This window comes from Trachemys scripta, chromosome 1 (genome assembly GCF_013100865.1).
Source record: "Trachemys scripta elegans isolate TJP31775 chromosome 1, CAS_Tse_1.0, whole genome shotgun sequence".
Lineage (NCBI taxonomy): Eukaryota > Metazoa > Chordata > Testudines > Emydidae > Trachemys > Trachemys scripta.
Window position 1 is genome coordinate 339,490,310 of NC_048298.1, and position 13,264 is coordinate 339,503,573.

General features: G+C 46.6%; 1 protein-coding gene across 1 annotated transcript; it reads left to right on the forward strand.

Moving 5' to 3' along the window:
- Positions 1-3,904: 3,904 nt before the first annotated feature.
- On the forward strand, positions 3,905-4,840 carry LOC117872300 (olfactory receptor 51G2-like). Its single transcript, XM_034760619.1, has one exon. It carries the CDS (start codon positions 3,905-3,907, stop codon positions 4,838-4,840), a length of 936 nt encoding a protein of 311 aa, XP_034616510.1.
- The last annotated feature ends 8,424 nt before the right edge of the window (positions 4,841-13,264 follow it).

Genomic DNA, 13,264 nt, shown 5'->3' on the forward strand with positions numbered 1-13,264 from the left:
TGCACAAGAAGCCAAGCAGCAGAGATTCCCCGATGGCCAAGTGGCCCCCAAGGGAATGTGCAGACATGCTTCATAAAGACAGTTGCCTCCGTATCTGAACAGATTCTGCCTGCTGCCCGTGCAACATCTCTGATGACTCCTTGTCCTTTAGAGAGAAGACCTCTGCTGTCAGCGGCTCCCCGTCTAGCAGGAATTGGGTACGTTGGCAGGTTTCACTATCTTTAAAATGTGAAATGAAGGGGAAAGGCTGCAAGCTGTTTCCATTGGCTGATGTTTTGTGCAGCTGCAGAGGATTCAGCTGGGCTGTTGGGGTGACTCAGTGACAGGGCTGGAGGGCAGGCAGCACTAGGTAGCATGGGAACCCCTCCCCTATATCTCCCCAGGGTCCTCAGTGAGTAGTTCAAGCTACACAGAAATCTGACATTCAAAGTGAGCTCAGAGTGTTAAAACTCCGAAGACCTGAGTCAGGATTTCTCAAGGGCGCCCATTTCTAGAGGTGCCGTGTGCTCTGGGCCCGATCCTGCCAGGGGCTGAGCTTGAGGAGACTGCACAGAATATCAGTTCCCACATCACCTCTGGTGTATTTACTGCTGGAAATTTAATCAGGAAAAACATTTTCAAAGGTTTTATTCTCCAGGTTAATTGTGAATGCAGGAATTCGGAGCTGATTTGCTCTGCAGTAAAAGGTCCAATGAGGCATATTTCCATTTTCTCACTAGCTGAGGGCTCTGGAATCTCTGTCCTGAGATACCCCTCAAAGTTACTGGGCTACCGGCATCTCTTCCTCCCCTCTGATCTCCGAGTGCCACATGTCAGGCTTCGTACCCTGCCCTCTCAAGAGATGGCATCCCATGATGCTCCCACCCTCAGACAGGCGCGAGGGGTACAGCACATTGTAGTTCAACTGTGCCTGCCCTACAGGTCCGGGTGGGTTCGGCACCTGTGGTTCTTCCCTTTGGGAGGCTGTGAGTAGTTGTGAGATGAGAGACCAGCCAGCCTTCTTGAACCAAAGTTCTGTTTAATATCAACTTCGGGAATAAAGCGTAACATGGGAGAATAAAGCAACGGAGGGTCCTGTGGCACCTTTAAGACTAACAGAAGTATTGGGAGCATAAGCTTTCGTGGGTAAGAACCTCACTTCTTCAGATGAGGTTCTTACCCACAAAAGCTTATGCTCCCAATACTTCTGTTAGTCTTAAAAGTGCCACAGGACCCTCTGTTGCTTTTTACAGATTCAGACTAACACGGCTACCCCTCTGATGGGAGAATAAGAGGGGTTTCAAAAATCAGTCTGAACGTGTCTGACTCCAAACCCTACCACTCTAACGGGGATCCAGGCTGGCTGAGGGCCTTCAGACTTCCCCAGCAGTGTCTGTACCTGACAGTCTGAAACATTGCTCAGCAACAGCTGCCCCACCTCTCTACAGACTCCCAGAACTGGGAAAACAAACTGGGTAATGGGGCTAGAAACAGAAAATAGGCTCTTTCCAGCTTGTCGCTCCGGTGTTGTCTCTCATTTCTAGAGGTGCCGTGTGCTCTGGCCCCGATTCTGCCAGGGGCTGAGCGCGAGGAGACTGCACAGAATATCATGACTAGTTCCCAGATCATCTCAGTGCTGAAGTGCTTAATGAGATATGTTTTTCTTCAGCTGTTGTTTCCCTTCCTTCTTGTTTTCTAGCAGCCTGCTATTAAATTAAGAAAAGCCATACTGGTTTCACCCAATAAAGCCATAAGAGAACCATCCCAGTAGTTAACCAAATATAGCTATAAGCAAACATCCCAAGAACTCCGTTTAACTTACACATTCATTATGGTATCTCAGCTTAATATCTGTCCCAATACTATTTTAGGGTGCTACGTATTTTAGGAATACAGGACAGAGACAGTCAGAGAGAGAGAGAGAGAGAGAGAGAGAGAGGAACAATAGATTACTTTCCTGTGTGAAATGAATTTCCATTTCCATGAATACTCATGAATTTGACTTTGAAATCCACTTTCTGCAAACCCTCATCATGGCTGAATAACAACTGTGGGTTACAATGTACCAGAGAGTGAGAGCTCAAGGAATGTAAATTTTCTATACTGATCCCAATGCCTGTTACCACTTCAGATACAGGCTCCAGACTGACAGAACAGAACCTGAGGGAAACCATTCATCTATTAACTCAGGGACAGAGGAGCTACAATACTTCACATACTGTTTGCAATGGGTTTGTGCTATTTACTCTTTGTTCAGTGAAGAGTTGTATAATTCCATCACCTGGTAACTGACCTGTAGCTGTTTCTAACACTTACATTCAGGGTCAAGAACACAATCCCTCTGCAATACCTGTGCAAGACTTTCCAAAAAGTGATGAGAGAACAGAACCACTGGTCTGTGTTTCAGCAGAGTGGACCTGAGGTGCAGGAAAGGGGAGTGTAATAGTGGTTGTATGTAATTTACGTCTATCAACCCTTACAAAGCATGGTAAAGTAACTTGCACATTCAACTGGATATTAGTGGAAACTTCATGTTTTTACTGTTTATGCATATGTGATACTAACCTCACACCTGCCCAAATGAAGTAAATGTCTGAGTTAGCTTGTAACTTTCCAAATATCTACAGACTGTCGCTTGGGGAGAGGATGCAAGCGCTGTGAGGATGAAGAGAAGGTTGTAGGATGATTGAACTCTCTAGATTCAGTCAACATAGGCCAGGCAATGCACTTCAGCTGCTCTTGGAGGGATTTTGGGGGGTCAGAGTGTATCACCGTCTGAATTTGGTAAGGGAAAGTTAAAGAGCCCAGTTCTGATTGAATTTATACAAATAAATCTCGAGTGATGCCATTCAAGTCAATGTTACTGAATTAAGAACTTGTGCCTAAGCATATATCTCATGTACTGGAGAGAGGCAGTGGCTTAAATTGGCCTCTGAGTACTGGTCTACACTGGGGGGGGGGGATGGATCTAAGTTATGCAACTTCAGTTACGTGAATAAAGCTGAAGTCGACGTACTGAGATCTACTTACCATGGTGTCTTCACTTTTATAAGTTGACGGCTGACACTCCCCCGTCAACTCCACCTACGCTTCTCGCTCCGGTGAAGTACCAGAGTCGACGGGAGAGCGCTCGGTGGTCGATTTATCATGTCTAGACTAAATGTGATAAATGGAACCCCGCTGGATTGATCGCTGCCCATCGATACAGCGCATAATGTAGACATGCTCTCAGGAGTGGAACAATAAAAATGTATAAACAATGAGGCAATGAAACACTTTTATAAATAGCTTCAGTGCAAGAAAGATGAATACAATGACAATTTTCCCCATGGATTTCCCATGGATTTACAAACATCTCATGATACAATGGACCATACTCAGAAGTGGACCACCAGAAAGAGTGTCTGTGGGAAGGTCACAATTGTAAAATCACAGAGCACTCATTTAAGCCGTGGAACTCCCAGCCACAAGATATCAATGGGGACAAGAGTTTAGCAGGATTCAAAGAGGGACTGGATGTTTATATAGATAACTAGAAAATCCAATTAGAGAGGATTGTTTCAAGAACTCTTTGATGAGCACTATACCTTCCTTATTTACACCGCTAAATTTGTCTAATTAGTGGGAGTAGGTTATTTCAAAGCTCCCTATTGCAGGGTGTTTTCCACTTCCTCTGAAGCATCTGGAACCGGTCACTGGATACTAGTCTAAATGGACTATGGGTCTGATCCACTCTGGCAATGCCTATCTTCCTATTTGTTGTGTAAACCCAAGACTATATTTTTGCTGATCTTATTTGAGTTACTGGGAGTCTCTAGACTTGCATTGAGTGCAGAAAAATGTCTCATTAAATATCATCCAGTCTCCTGTCCTTTTTCCTTTTAGGAAGGAAAGTTCAGAACTCCTTGGACCTGCCCAGGACATTATGTCATCTGTCAATGGCACCAAATTCAACTCTGCAGTGTTCCTTCTCACTGGGATACCTGGGAAGGAAGACGTCCATCTCTGGATTTCTATCCCCTTTAGCTTAATGTACGTTATTTCGATAGTAGGAAATTCAGTCATTCTGTTCATTATAAAAACAGATCCAAGCCTCCATGAGCCCATGTACATTTTCCTTTCCATGTTGGCCATCACAGACCTTGCCTTATCGATATCCACCATGCCGACGACACTGGGTATATTATTGCTTAACTCTAGAGAGATCAGCCTCGATGCCTGTTTTGCCCAGCTGTTCTTCATCCACTTGCTTAAATGCATTGAATCCTCTGTGCTCTTGTTGATGGCCTTTGACCGCTTTATCGCGATCTGTAACCCGCTGAGATATGCTTCCATCTTAACCCTGCCAAGAATAGGCAAGATGGGACTGGTGTGTGTGCTAAGAGGGGTGGCTCTAATACTCCCACTCCCTTTTCTCCTTCAACGGTTCCGATATTGTCGATCCAATGTCCTCTCCCATTGCTACTGCCTAAACCAGGATGTCATGAAGATGGCTTGTTCAGATATCAGAGTAAACAGCATCTATGGCTTGTCTGTTTCAGTCTTTACGGTGTGGATGGACTCGCTGCTCATCTTTCTTTCTTATGTGATGATCCTCAAAACAGTGCTGAGCATCACGTCCCATGTGGAGTGCCTCAGAGCCCTGAACACCTGCGTCTCCCACCTCTGCGCCGTCCTGCTGTTTTATACGCCAATGATCGGCCTGTCTGTGATACACAGATTCGGGACGGGCTCTTCTCCCTTGCTTCAGATTCCCCTGGGCTATATCCATGTGCTCGTCCCGCCCGTGATGAATCCAATTGTGTACAGCGTGAAAAGCAAACACCTTCGTGTGAGGATAATTAGGGTATTCGTCAAGTAAAGGGTCAGTTCATCATCTGGCTCCAGCAGTGATGACATGGGAGATGAAAAATATGGGCCACCTATTCTACCATGGACTGTTAAATTCAAGATGACATGAGCTAGTGATCTCCACTATATATATATATATATATTAAAAAAACAAAAAAAAACGAGGAGTCCTTGTGGCACCTTAGAGACTAACAAATGTATTTGGGCATAAGCTTTTGTGGGTTAGAACCCACTTCATCAGATGTATGAAGTAAAAGATACAGGAGCAGATATAAATACATAAAATGTTGGTGGTTGCTTTACAAAGCGTTAGGTCAATCTAGCAAGATTAATCAATTAACAGCAGAAAACGAGGAGAAATAACTTTTGAAGTGGTAAGAGAGTGGCCCGTTTCAGACAGTTGACAAGAAGGTGTGAGTAACATGAAAAATTAGTGCTGGGGAAATTAAGTTTAGGTTTGGTAATGACCCAACCACTCCCAGTCTTTATTCAGGCCTAATCTGATGGTATCTTATTTGCAAATTAATTCCAGTTCTGCAGCTTCATGTTGGAGTCTGTTTTTGAAGTGTTTTGTTGAATAATTGCCACTTTGAGGTCTGTCATTCAGTGACCAGAGAGATTGAAGTGTTCTCCTACTGGTTTTTGAATATTATGATTCCTGATATCAGATTTGTGTCCATTTATTCTTTTGCATAGAGACTGTCTGGTTTGGCCAATGTACATGGCAGAGGGGCATTGCTGGCACATGATAACATATATCACATTGGTAGATGTGCAGGTGAATGAGTCCCTGATGGTGTGGCTGATGTGTATGGGTCCTCTTATGGTGTCTTTTTAATATATATGTGGACAGAGTTGGCACCGGGGTTTATAGCAGGGTTTGGTTCCTGGGTTGGTGTTTTTGTTGTGTGGTGTGTAGTTGTTGGTGAGTATTTGCTTCAGGTTGGGGGGCTGTCTGTGCTTCAGGTTGGGGGGCTGTCTGTAAACGAGGACTGGCCTGTCTCCCAAGGTCTGTGAGAATGAGGGTTTGTCCTTCAAGGTGCATTGTAGATCCTTGATGCGCTAGAGAGGTTTTAGTTGGGGGCTGTAGGTGATGGCTAGTGGCGTTCTGTTACTTTCTTTGTTGGGCCTGTCTTGTAGTAGGTGACTTCTGTGTTCCCTTCTGGATCAGCCAATATGTTTCTTCACTTCACCAGGTGGGTATTGCAATTTTAAGAATGCTTGATAGAGATTCTGTAGGTGTTTGTCTCTGTGTGAGGGATCTGAGCAAATGTGGTTGTATCTTAGAGCTTGGCTGTAGACAATGGATTGTGTGATGTGATCTGGAGGCATATAGGTAAGTATAGCGATAAGTAGGTTTCCGTTATAGGGTGGTGTTTATGTGACCACTGCTTATTAGCAGGGCCGACAAGGGGCGGGGGGGAAGCCGGTACAAATTACCAGGGCCCGGCGGTCCAGAAGGGGGCCTGGGATCCGGTCTCCCCGGCTGTTTAGCCCTCCGCCCTTGCCGGGGGACCCAAAATTTTTTTTTAACCAGGGCCTGTACCCACTCTCAGCGGCCCTGCTTATTAGCACTGCAGTGTCTAGGAAGTGGACCTCTTGTGTCAACTGGTCCAGGTTGAGGTTGATGGCAGGGTGGAAATCGTTGAATTCCTCAAGGGCTTCTTTTCCATGGGTCCAGATGATGAAGATGTCATCAATGTAGCGCAAGTAGAGTAGGGGGCGTACGGATACGAGAGCTGAGGAACCGTTGTTCTAAGTTATCCATAGAAATGTTGGCATATTGAGGGGCCATGCAGGTACCCATAGCAGGCCTGCTGACTTGAAGGTAGGTTCAGACAAGGTCTAAGGCCTGGAGCAATTGGAGAGCGGCTGGTGAGGGATGACAGTGCACTGGGGGAAGGAGACCAAGGCAGGCAGCAGCATTTAAAAAGTAACTTTGTTTGTGGAGATCCAGGGGACAGGTGGGATGTTGGCCCAAAAAGAGCTGCATCAGTGGCTGCTCCAACCTCAGAATTCCTCTCGATACAGTCAAGAAAGAGAAGGGATGTGGATGTTGTTTCCCATTACACCTGGCCTGTCACTGTCCCGTCTGTGGTTAAACATTCACAGGCCATGAAAAAGTCTGCAATGCTGTTGTGCAGTCACAGTCCTGGCCATTACCGAGCGCTCTGGGAGCTGTGTGATCCATGGGGGCTGCACCAGCTGTGGACAAGGGCTGTTCAAGGGACATGAACACCCACCCTTCCCCTACGCCCTCAGCCAGGTGCTTGTGACTGAGTCATGTCTGAGACATGATTAACACAGGAGCCCCAAGATAAGCCATTCTCACAGCCCCCCATCCCCATTCATGGCTCTGCATACAATAAACCTCTGAGCCCATTCCACACCGAGGCAGAGCAGAGCTGCGTGTGTGAGTGAGGGTCTGACACACAGGAGTCCTAGGAAGAGACTCAGGCCCAGGTTCCCTCTTCCTCCCCTCCATTTGTGTTACCCCAGCAATGGTCCTCATCTCCCCAACAGAGACACAGCTAGCTCCTGTCCCACCCATCCCTTTCACTGTTAGGTGACCACCTTTTCAAAATCAAAAGAGGGAAAGAGGCAGGACCCCACCCTCTCTGTGATGCTGCCCCTCACCCTCTTCTTCCCCTGTCAGGATCCACCCGCTTCTCCTCCTCTTCCCCCAACACTCCACCCTCTCCCCAGGCCAGAAGCTAAACGTGGGCCATTTTAAAAAATGCCTGCTGAGCTAGAGCCACTGTGAGGCGCACCAGATCCTCCAGCTGCCCTGGACAAAGGGTGTGGGGGCCCAAGAGAAGCCCCCAGCCTGTGTCCCTGCCCCCCAGGATGCCCGCCAGAGAAGATGGAGAGTCTGTGGCTCCTCACAGCAGCCTGGGCTCCTGGGGTAGCTCTTTCCATGGCCCAACTGGTGACCTGGCCCCGGGGCATGGGGAGGGGAGCATCAGGAGAAGTGGAGGAGGAGGAGTAGGGGGAAGGCCTTAGTGGGAAGAGATGGGGCAGGGGGTTGGGCCGCTGTGGAAAAGGAACATGGATTGTGGCAAGACTGCACCAATGCTCACCCCAAAAAGGAGTTTGGTGGGGGGGGGGGCTCCTGAGTAAAGGAGGAGGATGTCCTTGTGTTTTAGAGAAGACTGAATTAATGTGAACCCTCAAATTGGGCTCTTGTATTAAATATCCCAGGCTGAGAGTAAGTCATTGAACGGACCTTAGAGGGAAGGGCAGGGTGTATGGAGGGCTACCTCAGTCCACAAGGGGACACTCTGGGATAGCCCCCATCTGCAGGGAGTTAGCAAGAATGAGCTGTGCACTTGAAAGCCGTTACCACTGGACAGAGTTTAGCTCAGCCCCCAGGCTGCTCTAAACCCCACTGATGCAGGAGGAGAACAGGACAGTGAATCAAACCACTGTAACTGGCTCCTTGCCATCTCTGCTCTCTACAGCGAAGCGGGGATCTCTGCTGATGCAGCAGAGAATCCACACATACTTCTGACTCCTTAGATGGCTGGAAGTCTGGTCCTGTTGTCTGGGCACTGCTCTGTGATTCAGGAGAACTGGGTTTGATTCCCTTTCCATGTGTGACCATGGTCAAGCCATTGGCTGTCTCTGAGCCTCTGCACAGGTGGATAATAGCCCTGCCCTGCCTCATAGAGATGGCGAGAGGATAAATACGTACAAGGTGCTCAGATACTCTGAGACCCTGGGATCGGGGCTATGTCAGTTTCCACAGGCCACCTCAGGAGTGACAGCAAGGGGTAGCTAGTAGAATTCTGAGGGAAATGTTGGAGTGTCACGATGATACTGAGCCTTTCAGCACAGTCACCAGACCGGTGTTTGCAGCCATTAAGGCTGAGTGGGTCTAACTGCCAAATAATGGAGCAACAGCCACAGAGGGCTCATCTTAGACTGTCTCATTGGGAGAAAATGCAGCCTGCAGCTGTTAGGGGATGTGGTTCAGACCTGGGTCTGGGTTTGAAGCAGGCTAGCTGGTCAGGGCAGGAAAGCCAGGGCAGAAGTAGTCTTAGCACATCAGTTGGCAGTTCCCAAGGGCTTTTCTGTGATCCAACCCATCACAGGTCCATCTAGCCCAGTATCCTATCTTCCTACAGTGGCCAATGCCAGGTGCCACAGAAGGAATGAACAGAATAGTTAATCATCAAGTGATCCATCCCCTGTTGCCCATTCCCAGCTTCTGGCAAACAGAGGCCAGGGACACAATCCCTGCCCATCCTAGCTAATAGCCATTAATGAACCTATCCTCCAGGAATTTATCTTGTTCTTTTTTGAACCCTGGTAAAGTCTTGGCTTCACAACATACTCTGGCAAGGAGTTCCACAGGTTGACTGTGCATTATATGAAGAAATGCTTCCTTTTGCTTGTTTTAAACCTGCTGCCTATTAATTTAATTTGGTGCCCCCTATTTCTTATGTTATGCGAAGACGTAAATAACACTTCTTTATTTACTTTCTCCACACCTGTAATGATTAAATTGTGAGATATCTCCCAAGACTAGAAAGCACCAGGTTTAGGATGTAAATAGATGATATATCCTGGTTTTATTGTGACAATCCTGATTCTTCTTGGCCAACATATATCCTTGTTGAGAGCCTGTCAGCATTCAGATTAGCAATTTGTTCAAGTTCTATCCAAGATATTGATCCACTCAAGACAACAATTCATAGATTCACAGAATTTAAGGCCAGAAGGGAATATTAGATCATCAAGTCTGACCTACTGCAGAATTTCACCCAGCTACCCCTGAACTGAACCCAGTTACTTGTGACTGACTAATGCATAACTTGGCTTCATCTAAAGCGCATCTTCCAGGAAGGCATCCAGTTTTGATTTGGAAATATCAGGAGAATCCACCACCTCCCTTGGGAGTTTGTTCCATTGGTTAAGCACCCTCGCTGTTAAATATGTGTGCCTCATTTCCAAATGTAATTTGTATGGTTTCAGTTTCCAGCCATTCGTTCTTGTTATACCTTTTCTTGCTAGATTGAAGAGCCCATTAGTAGCTGGTATTTTGTACCTGTGAAAGGGCTTGTTTACTGTCAACAAGTCAGCTCTCAATCTTCCCTTCTTCTAGTCACTACACCCCTGTGTATACAGCTGAGGCAAACTTGTAAATGACAGAGGAGGAGAAAGTCCTTGGTGTATTTGTCAGTCTCAGGATAACTGTGAGCCACCGATATGATGTCTCTGAACCAGGCAAATGAGATCCTAAAATGTGTCAGGTGAGTTAGGGAAGTATTAATATCCTTACACAAGGTACTGGTGAGACCTCCTCTGGCAAACTGTGTAAAATTCTGGTCATGTGTATTCCAGAAAGAAGAATTCAGGCTGGAACAGGTGCAGAGATGGGATCCTACGATGGTCAGGGCAATGGAGGATCTCTATTATGAGGAGACTGGAAGAGTTTATCAGGTTTAGCCTAACAATGCAGGCTGAGTGGGGATCAGATTGCTCTATAAATACATTGGGGAAGGGGGTTTAAACACCAGGGAGGGAGACAAGCTCCTGACAGCGTTGGCACAAGAACAAAGGAGGATAAACTGGCCAGGAGTAAAATGAGACTGGAAAGGAGGAGATATATGACCATCCAAGGAGGGAGGCTTTGGAAGAGCCACCCAACAGGAGTAGTGGCAGATCTACAACCAGGTGCTTTTAAGATGGAATTTGACCAGTTTATGCACCAGACGATATGTCAATCTCTCCTTCTATAATAGGGCACAAGGCTCATTGTCACAGGAGGTCCTTTCCAGGCCTATGTCACTATGGCTCACACTAGCCCATTTTGTGTCACACTGGGAGCTAATTATCAGAGGGGTAGCCGTGTTAGTCTGAATCTGTAAAAAGCAGCAGAGGGTCCTGTGGCACCTTTGAGACTAACAGAAGTATTGGGAGCATAAGCTTTCGTGGGTAAGAACCTTACTTCTTCAGATGCAAGTAATGGAAATCTCCAGAGGCAGGTATAAATCAGTATGGAGATAACGAGGTTAGTTCAATCAGGGAGGGTGAGGTGCTCTGCTAGCAGTTGAGGTGTGAACACCAAGGGAGGAGAAACTGCTTCTGTAGTTGGATAGCCATTCACAGTCTTTGTTTAATCCTAATCTGATGGTGTCAAATTTGCAAATGAACTGGAGCTCAGCAGTTTCTCTTTGGAGTCTGGTCCTGAAGTTTTTTTGCTGTAAGATGGCTACCTTTACATCTGCTATTGTGTGGCCAGGGAGGTTGAAGTGTTCTCCTACAGGTTTTTGTATATTGCTATTCCTGATATCTGACTTGTGTCCATTTATCCTCTTGCGTAGTGAATGGGAGCTAATGTGGACTTAGAATCATAGAACTACACCAGCACCAACTAAATCATCCCAGACAAGCCTTTGCCAATCCGGGCCATAAAAAACCTCTAGTATGAACATTCCACCACCTCCCCAGGTAACACATTCCAGTGCCTCACCACCCTTCTAATGGAATAGTGTTTCCTAATATCCAGCCTAAATCCATCCTCTTTGGAACCCCCCTTCAGGTAGTTGAAGGCTACTATCAACTCCCCCCTCACTCTTCACTTCTGCAGACTAAATAACCCCAGTTCCCTCAGCCTATCTTTGTAAGTCATGTGTTCCAGCCCCCTAATCATTTTTGTTGCCGTCCGCTGGACTCTCTCCAATTTGTCCACATCCCTTCTGTAGTGGGGGGACCAAAACTGGACACAATACTCCAAGCGTGGCCTCACTAGTGCCGAATAGAGGGGAATAATCACTTCCCTCTATCTGCTGACAATGCTCCTACAATAACAGCCCAAATAAGCCATTGGCCTTCTTGGCAACAAGGCACACTGCTATCTCATATCGAGCATCTCGTCCACTGTAATTCCCAGGTCCTTTTCTGCAGAACTGCTGCTTAGCCAGTCAGTCTGAAGCCTGTAGCCATGTATGGCATTCTTCCTTCCTAAGTGCAGGACTCTGCACTTGTTCTTGTTGAACCTCATCAGGTTTCTTTTGGCCCAATCTCCCAATTTGTCTAGGTCACTCTGGACCCTACCCCTACCCTCCAGCATATCTACCTCTCCCCCAGCTTAGTGTCATCTGCGAACTTGCTGAGAGTGCAATTAATCCCATCATCTAGACCATTAATGAAGATGTTGAACAAATCCGGCCCCAGGACCGACTCCGCTTGATACTGGCTGCCAACTAGACATCGAGCCGCTGATCACTACCCATTGAGCCTGACAATCTAGCCAGCTTTCTATCCACCTTACAGTCCATTCATCCAATCCATAATTTTTTAACTTGCTGGCAAGAATACTGTGGGAGACCATGTCAAAAGCTTTGCTAAAGTCAAAATATATCACATCCACCACTTTCCCCTTATCCGCAGAGCCATTTATTTCATCATAGAAGGCAATCAGGTTGGTCAGAAATGACTTGCCCTTGTTGAATCCATGTTGATTGTTCCTGATCACCTTCCTTTCCTCCAAGTGCTTCAGAATGGATTCCTTGAGCACTTGCTCCATGACTTTTCCAGGGACTGAAGCGAGACTGACCAGTCTGTAGTTCCCTGGGTTCTCTTTCTTCCCTTTTTTAAATATTGGCTCTATATTTGCCTTTTTCCGATCATCCAGGACCTCCCCCGATCACCACAAATTTTCAAAAATAATGGCCAATGGCTCTGCAATCACATCAGCCAACTCCCTCAGCACACTCAGATGCATTAGATCTGGACCCATGGACTTGTGCATGTCCAGCTTTTCTAAATAGTCCTTAATCTGTTCTTTCACCACTGAGGGCTGGTCACCTCCTCCCCATACTGTGCTGCCCAATGCAGCAGTCTGGGAGCTGAACTTGTCTGTAAAGACCAGGCAAAATAAAACATTGAGTACTTCAGCCTTTTCCACATCATCTGGCACTATGTTGCCTCTGCCATTCAATAAGGGCCCCACACTTTCCCTGACATTCTTCTTGCTGCTAACATACCTGTAGAAATCCTTCTTGTTACCCTTCACATCCCTTGCTAGCTGCAACTCCAATTGTGACTTGGCCTTCCTGATTACACCGCTGCATGCTTGAGCAATAGTTTTATTCTTCTCCCTAGTCATCTGTCCAGATTTTCACTTCTTGTAAGTTTCCTTTTTGAGTTTAAGTTCACTGAAAATTTCATGGTTAAGTCAAGCTGGTTGCCTGCCAGATTTGCTATTCTTTCTACACATCGGGATGGTTTGTTCCTGTGCCCTCAATAAGGCTTCTTTAAAATACAGCCAGCTCTCCTGGACTCCTTGCCCCCTCATATTAGCTTCCCAGAGGATCCTGCCCATTAGTTCCCTAAGAGAGTCAAAGTCTGCTTTTCCGAAGTCCAGGGTCCGTATTTTGCTGCTCTCCTTTCTTCCTTTTGTCAGGATCCTGAACTTGACCATCTC

Coding starts and splice junctions, on each gene's coding strand:
- LOC117872300 (XM_034760619.1), top strand. CDS start 3,905: ATGTCATCTGTCAATGGCACCAAATTCAACTCTGCAGTGTTCCTTCTC.